Here is a 15755-nt window from a genome sequence, read left to right as displayed (position 1 = left end):
GAGGCCCCTTGGTCTTGCAAACTTTATATGACCCAGCACAAGGGAAGGCCTGGGCCAAGTAGTGGGAGTGGGTGGGTAGGGGAGCAGGGGCGGGGGCGGGGTATAGGGAACTTTCGGGATAGCATTTGTAATGTAAATAAAGAAAATAATAATAAAAAAAGAGTTTTGAAAAAAAATTGTACTGGGAAAAAATGTAAAGGTAATAGACTCTATCACATAAAATTATAATATATATAACCATTATATTAATAATAAATAATACTATAAGCAAAATCTTGATCAATAAAATAGAAAATGCAATAATTATGACAGGACATATTACTTCATTAAAATCACTATTACAAAGTAATATGAATTATAACTTACAATGATAACTTATAATAAATAACTTACAATAAAAAACTTACAATAAATAGTTTTACTGAATCAGAAGAGGAATAGACAGTTAATAGTTGAGTCCTGATAATAAATGAATAACTGCAGCACAAAAAGGCATTAAACTAAAAATACCATCCATTACTTTTACAAACAACTTTAAATAATAAATGATTACTTATCCAAACATAGGCAAATAAACAGAAAAGAAAGAGTCATATGTAGATTTTCTGGTGAGACCTATCTACAAAGACTTTGCCAATCTGAGTTAAGATTCTTCAAATGTTAATATCCTTGGATTAAATAATATCTTGTATAAATTCAACCTAATATAAAGTGGAAATGTTCACATGTATACATGGGGATCTCAACAACACTCTTCATTAAAGGAATTTTGAGATGACCTAAACAGAGTCAGAAACTACTTAAGTTTAAATGAACAATAGTTACACCTATTAAAATAGTTTCAAAATATGATATAAAAGTTCTTATAAACTATTTCCCCATGGAACAAAGATCTCCCTGTCTATTAGAGAGAGCAAACTGTATTTCTTTTATTAAATTATTTTATTAGATATTTTCTTCATTTACATTTCAAATGCTATCCCGAATGTCCCCTATACCCTCCCCCCAACCCTGCTGCTCCCCTGCCCACTCACTCCTACTTCTTGGCCCTGGCGTTCCCCTGTATGGGGCATATAAAGTTTGCAAGACCAAGGGGCATCTCTTCCCAACGATGGCTGACTAGGCCATCTTCTGCTATATATGCAGCTAGAGAAACGAGCTCTGGCAAACTGTATTTCAATAGTTACCCTTCATACTCACCTTCCCCAGCTACCTCCCCTACAACCAAGGCCACCCTGTGAACGGCCACCCATCTCTCTTTGTCTTTTATGGCCCATGTGTCCTTTAGCCCAGCCCCATACTTACCCTATTTTGGTTTTCTTTCTATTTATCAAACACATTGTAATCCAATTTTAAAAGAAAATAAATACAAATATAGAATAAAAGAAATGTAACTTACTTCTCAATAATCTACATATATTGTATTGTGTTTATAGTCAGCATATAAATAAATACACATATATTTTTATAAAATAAATATCTATATAGAAGAAGGTGCTTAAAAGTAAAAAATAATCATTTCTAGCTGTTGAAATCAGAACGCTGGACCCTCAGCCCTCTGTGAACCTTCCCGGCCACAGGAGAGCATGCCTCCAGGAAGGCTATGACTCTGGACTCAGGTGAGATTGCCATTTTCTCTCCAATGACTCTCTAAGGCCAGTCCACTCAGAAGAGCACAGGCCTCAGAAACAGCAGAGCTTCTGGGACAGGGTCCTATGGACCTACATCTGCATCCAGGGCATAGGGCTGTTCTGCAGCCCTCTGTGCATGCACTGGTCTTGCCAAGAGAGAGCTGGTCCCCTGGAGGGCTGACACAGGCTTACAGACTCACAGGAGGAACAAGCTCCAGCCAGAGACAGCAAAATCTAAAACCAGAGATTACCAGATGGCAGAAGGCAAACATAAGAATCTTACCAACAGAAACCAAGACTATTTAGCATCATCAGAACCCAGTACTCCCACCACAGCAAGACTTGGTTACCCCAACACAACGGAAAAGCAAGATTCAGATTTAAACTCATATCTCATGATGTGATAGAAGATTTTAAGAAGGACATAAATAACTCCCTTAAAGAAATACAGGAGAATACAGGTGAACAAGTAGAAGCCCTTAAAGAGGAAACACAAAAATCCCTTAAAGAATTACAGGAAAACACAACCAAACAGGTGAAGGAATTGAACAAAACCACCCAGGATCTAAAAATGGAAGTAGAAACAATAAAGAAATCACAAAAGGAGACAAGTCTGGAGATAGAAATCCTAGAAAAGAAATCAGGAGTCATAGATGCAAGCATCAGCAACAGAATACAAGAGATGGAAGAAAAAAATCTCAGGTGAAGAAGACACCATTAGAAAACATGGACACAACAAAGAAAATGCAAAATGCAAAAAGATCCTAACTCAAAACATCCAGGAAATCCAGGACACAATGAGAAGACCAAACCTAAAGATAATAGGTATAGATGACAATGAAGATTTTCAACTTAAAGGGACAGTAAATATCTTCAACAAAATTATAGACGAAAACTTCCCTAACCTAAAGAAAGAGATGCCCATGAATATACAAGAAGCCTACAGAACTCCAAATAGACTGGACCAGAAAAAAAATTCCTCCCGACACATAATAATCAAAACACCAAATGCACTAAACAAAGATAGAATATTAAAAGCAATAAGGGAAATTAAAATGCCATCTATTTTTATACTTCATGTACCAATTTAGAAATTGTCATTATTATCTTTTTCTTAAGGTAACTAAGATGATCATAAGGCTCCATTCTACCTCCATTTCCAAATCAATTCTAAGTAATCAGAAAGTGTACAAGAAAATCTAATTTAATAAATAAAAGTTCATTAACCGAGGTCCATGCCATTAATTAGCAATGAACTTCTTACAGCTTCTAATATCTGGGATAGCTGTTGCTCACTGAATCCTAACATTTAAAATTCTTAGAGTATGTAAGTCATATTTTAAATGAATATGCATCACCATTTATATTGAGTATTAGGAATTACCTACATATAAAATATTTCAAAAAACTCAATTTAAATTTAATATAAAGACAAAACGAAATAGGAAATGTACTTCTATTATTTTGCTCCTACACACTAAAGGATCATGGCACTCATACTCTGTGTCTCTGATTTGAAACTCACAGATGTGGAACACTCTCAATTTTTCTACTAGTCAGCTCCAATTCCCCCAGAGTCATATTTTGAAATTCAAGAATTTCTCTGGAGAATGTATATTATCTTGGTTGGTCATGTGATAGTCTGAACCTGACTCATCTCAAATTAAGACAATAGTGCTGACAGAATTAACATGTTTAACTGAAAACACATATCCACAAATTTGTGAAACCATGCTCCTTTTGTAATCTAAATTATCTCTTAGGAAAAAAATAAATTTTCCTGGATTAAGACTGCAAGCATATTACTGCTGTCATTTGACAGGAACAATGCTACACTGCTCTAACAATGGCCCCAGCTGTTTATGAAAATGAGTCTCCATCTCTGAGGAGTTTCAGTAGCATACCTCTGAGGATTTTTGAAGACTGTCACGACATGAATCAAGGAGGAGAGTCTTCTCCCATTTCTGTGCCACGTGATTGGCTTCTTCTATCTTCTGCTCGCAACTTTTTTGAGAATTTAATAGAGTTACTTCATAAAATTCTTGAATATCTGGAAAGGAAATGTCAGGAAAGAATCAAAATGACCTATAACACCTCATAAATATGTGTGTATGTACCTATAATATGCATATGAAAATGTGGCTAATTAAAATAAATGAATAATTGCATTCCAAACTAAAATCATCAGAACAGAAAATTCTGAGAACTGACTTTTTACCAGCATTAGAATTATGCAGACACTTCATTCATAATCCTGAGTATGGGAAGCCATAAAGAAGTTGTTCAATAGTTGAACAGCAAAACTGTAATAAGTCCATAAATCAGTTTATCATTGAGATATAAGAGATAACAAGTTATTAAGCCATCTGAAAACACAGATGACTTTCAAAACAACATAGTGGTAAGTGAATGAACCCAGTATGAAAGGAATACAGACTGCTTGATTTTATACAGCTACAGGAATGTAAAAAGATGAATTTTGGAAGAACTAAGTATGTAACCCAAAAACAACGTTATTAATTCTGTTTGTAGTGATCCAAAATGGGTCTGATAGAACCTAAAGCATATGTCAAAAGCTTTGAGAAACTGCCATGGCCTAGAAAAAAACGCAACAAAACAGAGAGGTGAGAAAGAGACGTAATGTAGCATCCCAGTGGGCTCCTGTAACACTGAGAGCTTGAGCTTAATCAAAAGGAAATTTGAGCAAGCTATGACCACATGGTTACACATTATTAGTTGCTTCTACACTGATGGAAGGCGTCCGTGGTAGGTGAAACGGAAAGGGATCTATAGCAAGTCCCTGCAATGTCTTTGTAACTTTTCTCCAAGTATAAAACTCCCTCTCCCAAGAGCCTTCAAATGCCAATAGCACCTCAGATACATAAAAGCATCCTTGCTCTGTTTCTTGCTCCATAGTTGTCTTCAGCTATGACCTTAAACAAACATTGACTTTCCTTGCCCTTTGGTTACTTTAAACTCCATGAAAACTGTAACATGTTGCCAAAGAAAACATGTTACTGATCAACCTGGCTTTTCTACCATCATTACACAATCACAATTAGATCCCCAAATGACCCTTAAAATGTTTTTTATAAATCTATTTTCAGATTTAGGACGAATGGAAGTAGAATTAATATTGCATCAGGCTACACTATCTAACTTTTAAAGAAAGGTGGTTTTGAGGACAACTGTTAGACACTAAAGGAGACTGAACGATCTTCAAATCAGTTATGCACTGACTAGGACACACTTTTTTAAAAGTATTACTGGCATTCTTATGCTTATGTAAGAGGGATCTCTAAGCATCACCTTTTACAGATATACTGTCATGACAAAATAGGGGTGCTACTATGAATGAAATTCAGGAAAAAAAACAATAGGAAATGTTACAGTAATCTCTAACCCCAAGAAGTCTGTACAAATAACACACAACTCCGTTATATTTATAAGCTGCACACCTAGATTGGGCAGATGTACCACTATACTACTCTATGCTCCATCTATGAGAGCCCTTACTACCTGCAGCTTCTCCGGGCCACATGGTTCTGCTCCATCTTCCTTCCACAGTTCTTATTAAATGCATCACTTTCAAATTACTGCAAAGCCAAAGGTTAGCAGGTGGGCAATGCCTATAGTCACTGCAGTGGACCGGCTGGGAAGGCAAGGCAAGGAAATGAAACAAGGGAGGAAAGCAAATTATATGTAGGATCTAGCTGAGGATCAGTTTTCAAAATGCTTCTGTTTTCAGGATGCTGTGAGTGTGTAATATGAATATATCTTTAGTATATATCAAATGGTGATTTTTTTAAATTAAAGTATGGAATGTTTCATGAATATAAGAATTAAAGTTTGAGTGTACTTAATTCCTTTGCTTAACTAACTAGTAAGGAGGATGAATGAGGGCTCAATTGAGTCAATACAGGATACAAGAAGAAAGATGTCATGCTGCCCAAGTTTAAGGCACTACTTCAGAGGCAGAGGCAGGTGGATCTCTGTGAGTTTGAGGCCAGCCTGGTTTGCATAGTGAATTCTGAACACACAAAGGTTAAAAAGAAAATTCCAAAGTTTTAAATATCTTGTAGTTTTACACATGGCCATAACTTACTTACTCACTCTCTCTCTCTCTCTCTCTCTCTCTCTCTCTCTCTCTCTCTCTCTCTCTCTCTCTCTCACACACACACCTGAAGTCAGGTTTGAAAGTGTCTGAAAACAGAAGATGAAATCTGCAAAGATTAAAAAACCCCAGAATGCCTATACTTCTCAAGAAAATAAATGTCTATACTTCTCAAGGGGAAAAAAAAAAAAAAAAAAAAAAACAAGATGTGTTTACAACATCAAGTCTCAAGTATTAGTTTACAAAGGAAAGAATTTCTGCAAAGATCTATAGGAACATAGATCTCATAAAGGATAATGATGTGTAAAAGTACAACAACTTTTACAGATAAAATTTCTATTTTTATCTACATCATTTTAAGGATACAAACACTGTTTAATACAAGACATTTCCAAACTTCCAAATTTTGAAAAACTGGATACATATATTACCCAGGAAAGGGTGTATAGTATTCATCACTAATGCTAAGGGCCTATTAACACATTAAACTTTAAAACAAATTAGAGAGCACCAACATGGACAAATTCAAATAATCATGTTGCTGGTGATTTTATGCTTAATGTATAACTTATTTTATTTGCATCTTCCAAAGTGACAGAATGCTTTTGGGGGGGGGGTACTTAGTAAACTACTAAGGAATATGAATGCAGGCTCAATTAAGTCTATGATTACTTTAGCTTGAAAGTTATTGAATTATCAATATCAAATTTCACTTAGAGTTACCCAGCATTGGTTTTACACTACAGTAAGACCTGTTGTCGGTTTTTATGCTTCTCTCACCAGCACCCTCCACATTACTCCCCACAAAACTCAGTTCAACTGAACAAGAAGTAGTAACAACCAGGCACCACCTTGGAAAGTGTTGGGGTGGGGAGCAGTGGGTGAGGCAGGAAAAGCATCCTGCTATTCTGCTCTCAGTCTAGCAGCTGATTCTTCCGTCCATTTAATACTTACCTGCAATCCTCAATTAGGTTAGAAAGGGTGTTTTACTTACCTGTCTACATTTCAATTCAATACCCCATTTACAGGTGTAAGGTAAACCCCCTGGAGAATGAAGACTTTATCCCATAGATCCATTTATTCTCTGCTATCAAACATCACCATGCTTGTAGTTAGCAAAACAAATTGAGTGTTTGCTGATCTTACTTTATTTGCATTTCCACGCTGAGCCTCAAATACAAAAACAACACTATGGAGCAAAGTCAAATCCCTGTTCAGGATATAAGGAAACCCACATATTAGTTAGATGACAAAATGACACTTGTAAAGATCCTAGCAGCGCTGAATTTTAACTTTAAGCATTCTTTTACAGACAAGACAAAACAAAGCAAGAAGTTTGCCATCTGCGAGGACATTTAAATTCCTTAAAGAATTATGATCTATTTATTTTAAGCTCACAATATTCTAAAAAGCCAGTCTTTAAATTGTTGCCAAATTAATATGTAAACCTTTTTCAAACTAGTATTCCACATGAGTCAGCTGGGTAAGGGAGTGGGGTCAGGGCTGAATCTGCATGTTTAACCATCCCCTGATAATATCCATGTCTCCTGATATATGGGCAGCATTAGACCTTTGAAATAGCTTCTCCTTTCACATGGCTCTTGCCCAGTTATGCAATCTGCTTCTGAGTAAAGAGACAGGGAAAGAAAAGTCTGTGTAGGAAAAGCAAATTGATCAGAGAAGAACCACTGAGTGATTGAAAAATAATAACCATAACTATTTAGAGGGTATTGCTAATGAAATTGGTTTAGGTTAAGTTAGACTGATAACTGAAAGAAAACACATTCATTTCTCTGCCATCTGAAACAAAGAAAAAGAAAATCCACTTACACTTGATGTCTGAACCAGTCCTATATGTTTTACCCCAAATACCTTACAAATAAGATCTGGCCTTGACAGTGATGATTTTGAGACAGATTCTAACTGTCAAATAGCTTGTTCAAGAGAATCTGTAGGAAATGGGACAGTCTTTGTGAGAACACCCTTAATGCCTACTGAACTAAAACAAATTCATCTACTTTCAGATGGACACCACATGACATGTCAGTTCCTCAAAAGCACCTCAGAGCTCCCGTTTAATACACGGTTAAGAAGATCTTCTGATCACAAAGAAGTCACTAGATATGCACTCACTGATAAGTGGATATTAGCCCAGAAACTTAGAATACCCAAGATACATCTTGCAAAACACAAGAAAACAAAGAAGGATGACCATCATGTGGATACTTCATTCCTCCTTAGAATAAGGAACAAAATACCCATGAAAGGATATAGGTACAAAGACAAAATTTAGAGCTAAGATAAAAGGATGGACTATCCAGAGACTACCCCATCCAGGAATCCATCCCATCATCAGTCACCAAATCCAGATACTAATGCACATGCCAGCAAGATTCTGCTGAAGGGACCCTGATATAGTGGCCTCTTGTGAGGCTATGCCAGTGCCTGGCAAACACAGAAGTGGATGCTCACAGTCAGCTATTGGATGGAACACAGGGCCCCCAATGGAGGAGCTAGAGAAAGTACCCAAGGAGTTGTAGGTGGCTGCAACCCTGTAGGTGCAACAACAATATGAACTAACCAGTACCCCCTGAGCTTGTGTCTCTAGCTGCATATGTAGCAGAAGATGGCCTAATTGGCCATCATTGGGAAGAGAGGCCCCTTGGTCTTGTAAACTTTATATGACCCAGCACAAGGGAAGGCCTGGGCCAAGTAGTGGGAGTGGGTGGGTAGGGGAGCAGGGGCAGGAGGGGTATAGGGAACTTTCGGGATAGCATTTGAAATGTAAATAAAGAAAATTTAAAAAAAAAAGATCTTCTGAAGTATCTTTCTGAAGACATCAGCAATAATGTCTGGGTTTGGTGTCTGCAGATGAGATGGATCCCTAGGTGGGGCAGTCTCTGACCTTTCCTTCAGTCTCTGCTCCATTCTTTGTCCCTGCATTTCCTTTAGACAGAAGAAATTCTGGGTTAATATTTTTGAGATGAGTGGGTGGCCGATATTTTTCAAATAACCAAATGCATCAGACAAACTGAATATATGTGGTTTAAAGGTGGAAATTCATTTGACTTGAATTAGAAAATATGGCTCTCTAAATTACAAGACTCTTCTTTTATATGGCTCACTACTTGTTCTGTTATTATCTACTTAATCATAGTAAAAGGAAAGGCATGTAGAACATATATTTATATACTTTTTCATCTCTTCTTAAAGACACAAGTAAAAATGTCTTGTAAAGAATAATATTATAGAAATAATTGCAGTTACCTTTATTTACCAACAGAAACTCTGTGCAGGGTGATAGCATGGTTTACTTTGACATTATCACATTTAGCTATGAGTCATCATAGCTGTTTAATGGCAAAATTGCATTGAAATTAGTTGAGGATTTTCTTCTTACAACTTTGTAATGTTAGTCTTATAAGATGTGCTTACTTTTGAACAAATGCTTTATACTTTGTCACCCATCCTGTGTTCCTTATGGGGTATTCAATACCACACGCCAGATTAAGAATTCAGCTGAACAATACAACACCATTGTTATTACTGTACCTAAGGATGTTACAAATTGCAAACTTGAGGTTCTATTCCCTTTTCTGAACACTTGGTTCGCATGGAGCACCAAAGAAGTTCTCATATTCAATTTCTTTATGCTGCATACAGAACTCATACTTTCTCTTCTGTAAAATAAAAGGCCATCATTGTTTTGGTCCACTTGAGTCCCAGACTACCATACACAGGTGCACTGAAGTAGAGTATGCAATAAAAGTTTGATCTGTGTGCAAAGTGTCTACATTATGCTTTGGAACCAATTTTCTTGAAAGGGATTCCCTGAGACTAGAAGAATGGAGTAAAATGTAAGCTCTTAGACAAAATTTTGGACTGAGAAAACATTAGTATAAAGATGATTATGAGGAAATTCTTGAAATTATACAGAAATGGTGAGATTAATAATAATTCTAGACTAATAAAGATATATGATTTTTGATAATTGCTCTATTTATAGGAAAACTGTTGGCTTCTGGGAAATATATATTAAAGTCTTCAGTGATAAAGGGTCTTGATGTCCCCAATACTCTCAAATGACTCATTAAAATATATGTTTAACCCTATTTTAAAACTGGGGTACAGAGCTAAACAAAGAATTCTCAACTGAGGAATACCAAATGGTTGAGAAGCACATGAAAAAAAAAAAAATCCAACATCCTTAATCATCAGCGAAATGCAAATCAAAACAAACCTGAGATTCCACCTCACACCAGTCAGAATGGCTAAGATCAAAAACTCAGGAAACAGCAGATGCTGGTGAGGATGTGGAAAAAGAGGAACACTCCTCCAATGCTGGTGGGATTGCACCACTCTGGAAATCAGTTTGGTGGATCCTCAGAAAATTGAACATAGTACTACCGGAGAAACCAGCAATACTGCTCCTCAGCATATACCCAGAAGATGCTCCAACTTGTAATAAGGACACATGCTCCACTATGTNCATAGCAGCCTTATTTATAATAGACAGAAGCTGGAAAGAACCCAGATGTCCCTCAACAGAGGAATGGATACAGAAAATGTGGTACATTTACACAATGGTGCACTACTCAGCTATTAAAAACAATGAATTTATGAAATTCTTGGGCAAATGGATGTATCTGGAGCATATCATCCTGAGTGAGGTAACCCAATCATAAAATAAGTCACTAGATACATATTCACTGATAAGTGGATATTAGTCCAGAAGTTCAGAATACCCAAGGTACAATTTGCAAAACACCAGAAAAGCAAGAAGAAGAAAGACCAAAGTGTGGATACTTCGATCCTTCTTAGAAGAGGGAACAAAATACCCGTGGAAGGAGTTACAGAGACAAAGTTCAGAGCAGAGAATGTAGGAATGACCATCCAGAGACTGCCCCACCTTGGGATCCATCCCATAAACAACCACCAAACCCAGATACTAGGCAGATGCCAACAAGAGCCTGCTGACAGGAGCCTGATATAGCTGTCTCCTGTGAGGTTCTGCCAGTGTCTGGCAAATACAGAAGTGGATGCTCACAGTCATCCATTGGCCAGAGCATAAGGTCCCTAATGAAGGAGCTAGAGAAAGTACCCCTGGAACTGAAGGGGTCTGAAGCCCCATAGGAGGAACATCAATATGAATTAACCAGTAACCCCAGAGCTCCTTGAAACTACACCACCAATCAAAGAAAACACATGCTGGAACTTGTGGCTCTAGCTGTATATGTAGAAGGGGATGGCCTAGTCAGTCATCAATGGAAGGAGAGGCCCTTGCTCCTGAGAAGGCTCTATGTCCCAGTATAGGGGAATGCCAGGCCCAGGAATGGGAGTGGTTGGGTTGGGATGCAGGGGGATGGGGGAAAAGATAGGGGATTTTCAGAGGGGAAACTAGGAAAAGGCATAACACCTGAAATGTAAATAAAAAAAATATCTAATAAAAAAGGTTTTAAAAAAACAAAAATTTAAAATATATATATATATATATTTATAGATTCACATTTAAGTACATATAGAAATATGGAAAGATTTATGCAGAGACTATAAGGCATATGTCTTAGTTACTATTCTACTGCTGTGAGGAAACACCATGACTAAGTCAATTAAGCATTGGCTTGGGAGCTTGGTTACAATTTTTGAGGGTTAGTTTATGATCATCATGGTTGGTCTAGAAGGGTCTCTCAGAGATTTATATCCTGGTGTGTAGGCAGCAGGCAAAGAATGAGGGAGGGGCAAAGGAAGAGACAGAGAAAGAAATGAGGGGGGAGAGGGGGGGAAGGAAGGGAGGGAGGCAGGGAGGGAGGGAGGCAGGGAGGGAGGGAAAGAGAGAATACCCTAGGCCTTCCCCTTAATACACTTTCACCATCAAGGCCAAACCTCTTAATCCTTCCCAAACAGTTCCACTAAACTGGAAAGCAAAGATCCAAACATAGGAGTGTATGAGGCTGCTTCTCATTTAAACTATTGTTGGAAATAACATATAAAAATTGAAGCTGAGAAAATGAATCTATACGAGTCCCTAGTGCTAGTCATAACTTTTCTGTGGACTTTAAAATAGATCAGAATAGTTTTTTAATGTGCTTAGGTGGTAAGAATAAGTGTATAATTGAGATCCCTCTAGTGACAAATGCAAGAAATGTCTTTAAAAAAGAAGACTCAAGAACAAACTATGAAGTGATCAATATTATTTTAAAAAACAAACAGAAAATCAGCATGATATCAATGAGACAATATATGTTAATTTATATTCAAAATGCTTTATTCGAAATGCTTGTGACCAGATGTGAAACAATTTTCATGGGTTTTTAGATTGTTTTTAATATCTATAGATATAGATATAGATAATGAGACATCTTGGGAATAAGATGTAAACCTAAAATCCATTCATGTTTGAAGGTAACTTTATTCAATAGTGTTAGTGCACCTACATTTCGACTGTATCTATAACATAAGGTCAGTTGTAGAATCAGCCACAGGCAATACATCAGCAATCAAAACACTGTACATTTTGGAGAATTTCAGATTTCAGGTTTCTGAATCAGAGATGTTCAACCTAAAAAGTAATGTGGAAGTTAAAGTATAAACTCTGAAACTTGGATCCTGGCTCTGCTTTTAATTAAATATTTCACATTTGGCAAACTTATTTAATTTCCCCACGCCTCCATTTTTTTGCCCTACAAATTTTACATACACAAGTATTCCATGTAGTTAATTACATGGGACATGCTCAATAAAAATCAACTGTTATTTCTTGGTTAATTTTGTAATTTTTTGAAATTGTTGTTATTAAAGATTGAATACCTGGACACAGCATATATTTAACCAGGAGCCATCTTTCCAGAAAACAGTAAGAGTGAAGAAATTTAGAGCAATAAACCAGAATTAATACTTACAGAGGAAGACAATTTATAAACTTTAAGAAGTTGGCTAATTGAAGTGAAATGCTCATAGAACTGCCATAAACTCTACATTAAGCAACATATGGATGACATTCTGTGCTTCAAACAAGGTTTTTAAAAGTATAGCACCTAAAATAATGTTTAATTAAAATATCTTTAGTGAACCAGGGTAATACTTTGAGTTGCTTTAAAGCAAGCAATAAATAAAATCCAGATATTATCAGTGCAAATCAGCTACCAATTATCAGCACTTGCGCTACACCCCCCCAAAAAACAAAACAAACAAACAAACAAAAAACAGATATGTTGTATTTTATGCTTAGGGAATAATCTTCAATCTCACATCAATCTCTCAAGGTATGAGAATATTACAAATCCTTTGTATCCCACAAAGATTTGCTATACTAACCCTACAAATCTCAGAAAGACAGGATTCATAATCTTGAATGAGACTAGGTTTAAATTCCATTTTCCAAATTAAATAAATAAATAATAAATAAATAAATAAAAATAATCCAAATGTTATGCAATCAGTGATTAGATACTCATATCAATCGCTGAAAGAGAAGAAATCAACTAGCATCTGTTAATACCCACTGTCAGGGTTAGGGGATCAGCAGAGCATTCATCTGGGGGGTGTCTGTGAAGGCATGTCCAGAGAGGACTAATTGATGCTGGGGATAACTGTTCTGATGCAGCCATCAGCATCCAGTAAGTTTGAAGGCCAAATGGAATAAAAGGAAGCAGAAGCCTGCTCACACTGTACTCTCTTCCTCCTTTCTTCTTGATGCCATGAAATGGGCAGCCTACTCCCACACACACCATTCTGTGTGGAAGTACCACTGTTGTGCCCAGCATTTTAGGAACAAAGTAATTGAAATAATCTAAACTAAATTATGCCCCCTGAGATTATTATGCCAAATATTTTATAACTGCAACAAAAACTCTGACTAATGAGCATACTATCGATTGGGAAGTCAGAGTTTAGAGTCATCATTCTCTGCAAATTTGTGTTTTTAAATGTTATTACAAGTATGTTAGATATAGAAAAACTTGTAATTGGAAAGGTGGTTCAGCATTTAAGAGCTCTTCCAAAGGACCAGGGTTCAAATCCCAAAATAGACATAGCACCTCAAAGCTGTCTGGAACTATATAGTTCCAGGAGAGAGGAGGGGGTTCACTATGTGTTATCTAGATTAATTTGTAATCTAATAGTAAATTGACTAAGGCATACTTAGGTAAAGCTCAGAACATTCAGGCTGGCACTAGATACTATCAATCTAAAGAAAAAGAAGAAAGGAGGAGGAGGAGAAGCCAAAGCACATTTAATTTCAAATGCTCTACTACAATGTCATTTCACAAAATCCTTATGTCCAGGCAAGTAATCCCAACATTTGAGAAGCAGAGACAGGGAAAGCCAGAATTCAAGGTCATCTTAAGTTACATACCAAGTCCAAAGCTAGTATTGGCTATATAAGGCCCTGTCTCAAACAAGCAGACAGAGGTAGCCATCTTCCAGTAACTCGTCAAATGACCAACACAAAGGGAACAAGGAGAGGCACCCAGTATATGTTCTCTTACTTAAAAGGCCTTTTAAGAAACATGGAGTTGTTCCTTTGGCCACATACAAGCGAATCTACAAGAAGGATGAAATTGTAGACATCAAGAGAATGCACAGTGTTCAAAAAGGAATGTCCATAAGTGTTACCACTGCAAAACTGGAAGAGTCTACAATGTCACCCAGCATGCCATGGGCATCATTGTAAACAAGCAAGTTAAGGGCAAGATTCTGGTTAAGAGGATCAATGTTCAGATTGAGCACATCAAGCACTTGAAGAGCAGAGACAGCTTCCTGAAGCGGGTGAAGGAGAACGATCAAAAGGAAAAGGAAGCCAAAGAGAAGGGCACCTATGTTCAGCTGAAGCACCAGCCTGTGCCACCTGGAGAAGAATTTGAGGACTACAGAAAAGAGCCTGAGATTTGGAATCCATTCCATATGAATTTGTGGCCCAATGTACAAAAAAAGAAATAAAGTACCAGGACTGCAAAAACAAAACAAAACAAAACAAAACAAACAAAAAACATAATAACAAAAAAATAAGTCCTCCAGATCATCAGATGAAAGGAAAAATCAACTTGGGAGCATTCTCCAAAGCTTTCCAGAACTTGTTACCAAGGATATTTTAACTAATCTCAGCTGCACGGTGCTGAGCTATGACTATTCCATTTCTGTCTCCATCAGCAAAATCTTTTTTTTTAACTTATTTTATTAGATATTTTCTTCATTTACATTTCAAATGCTATCCCGAATGTCCCCTATACCCTCCGCCCGACCCTGCTCCCCTGCCCAACCACGCCCACTTCTTGGCCCTGGCATTCCCCTGTATGGGGCATATAAAGTTTGCAAGACCAAGGGGCATCTCTTCCCAATGATGGCTGACTAGGCCATCTTCTGCTATATATGCAGCTAGAGACAGGAGCTCTGGGCTTGTTGGGGTCTCCCACCTCCACTAATCACTCTCCCTCGAAACATTATATTGTGCCCCCTCCAGGCGCATAGAATTGCTACTGAGAAGACCTCCCCAGATCTCCCAGAATGCAGCGTCGTCGGACCGCCTAGATCCTTGGACCCACACAATTGGACTGCTGCGGCAGCTTCAAAGGGACTCAAGGGCAGGCTGGGAATTTTTTCCTTATACTTAAGCAAGTCCGATTATTAAAACGAGAGAGCTCTGATCAGTGAATCGACAGGGCATTCATCTTCCTTTCGCAGCCTATTCTCTTTCAGGATGTTCAAGCCCTTCAGTACGAACCCAGTCTGAAGTGTTTCTGCGTACGCAGGAACGCACATGGGCGTACTGATTAGTTCATATTGCTGTTCCACCTACAGGGTTGCAGACCCCTTCAGTTCCTTGGGTGATTTCTCTAGCTCCTCCATTGGGGTCCCTGTGTTCTATCCTATAGATGACTGTGGGCATCCACTTCTATATTTGCCAGGCATTGGCATAGCCTCACAGAGATAGCTATATCAGTGTCCTTTTGGCAAGATCTTGCTGACATATGCAATAGTGTCTGCGTTTGGTGGCTGATTATAGGATGGATTCC

At 37.5% G+C, this 15755-nt stretch overlaps 1 protein-coding gene across 8 annotated transcripts in view; it reads right to left on the bottom strand.

Annotated features, from left to right (window-relative positions):
- Dlg2 (discs large MAGUK scaffold protein 2) overlaps positions 1 to 15755 on the bottom strand; it is a 1883913-nt gene that overhangs the window by 1652060 nt on the left and 216098 nt on the right. For all 8 annotated transcript variants that reach the window (XM_029535332.1, XM_029535281.1, XM_029535286.1 and 5 more), the window contains exon 3: positions 3536 to 3681. In XM_029535332.1, coding sequence (XP_029391192.1) covers positions 3536 to 3681 — 146 coding nt within the window. The remainder of the gene's footprint in view (positions 1 to 3535; positions 3682 to 15755) is intronic.

The sequence above is a fragment of the Mus pahari genome, chromosome 1 (genome assembly GCF_900095145.1).
Source record: "Mus pahari chromosome 1, PAHARI_EIJ_v1.1, whole genome shotgun sequence".
In the NCBI taxonomy this organism is placed as follows: Eukaryota; Metazoa; Chordata; class Mammalia; order Rodentia; family Muridae; genus Mus; species Mus pahari.
Note: the sequence above shows the minus strand (reverse complement) of the source record. Positions and strands in the feature narration are given on the sequence as shown.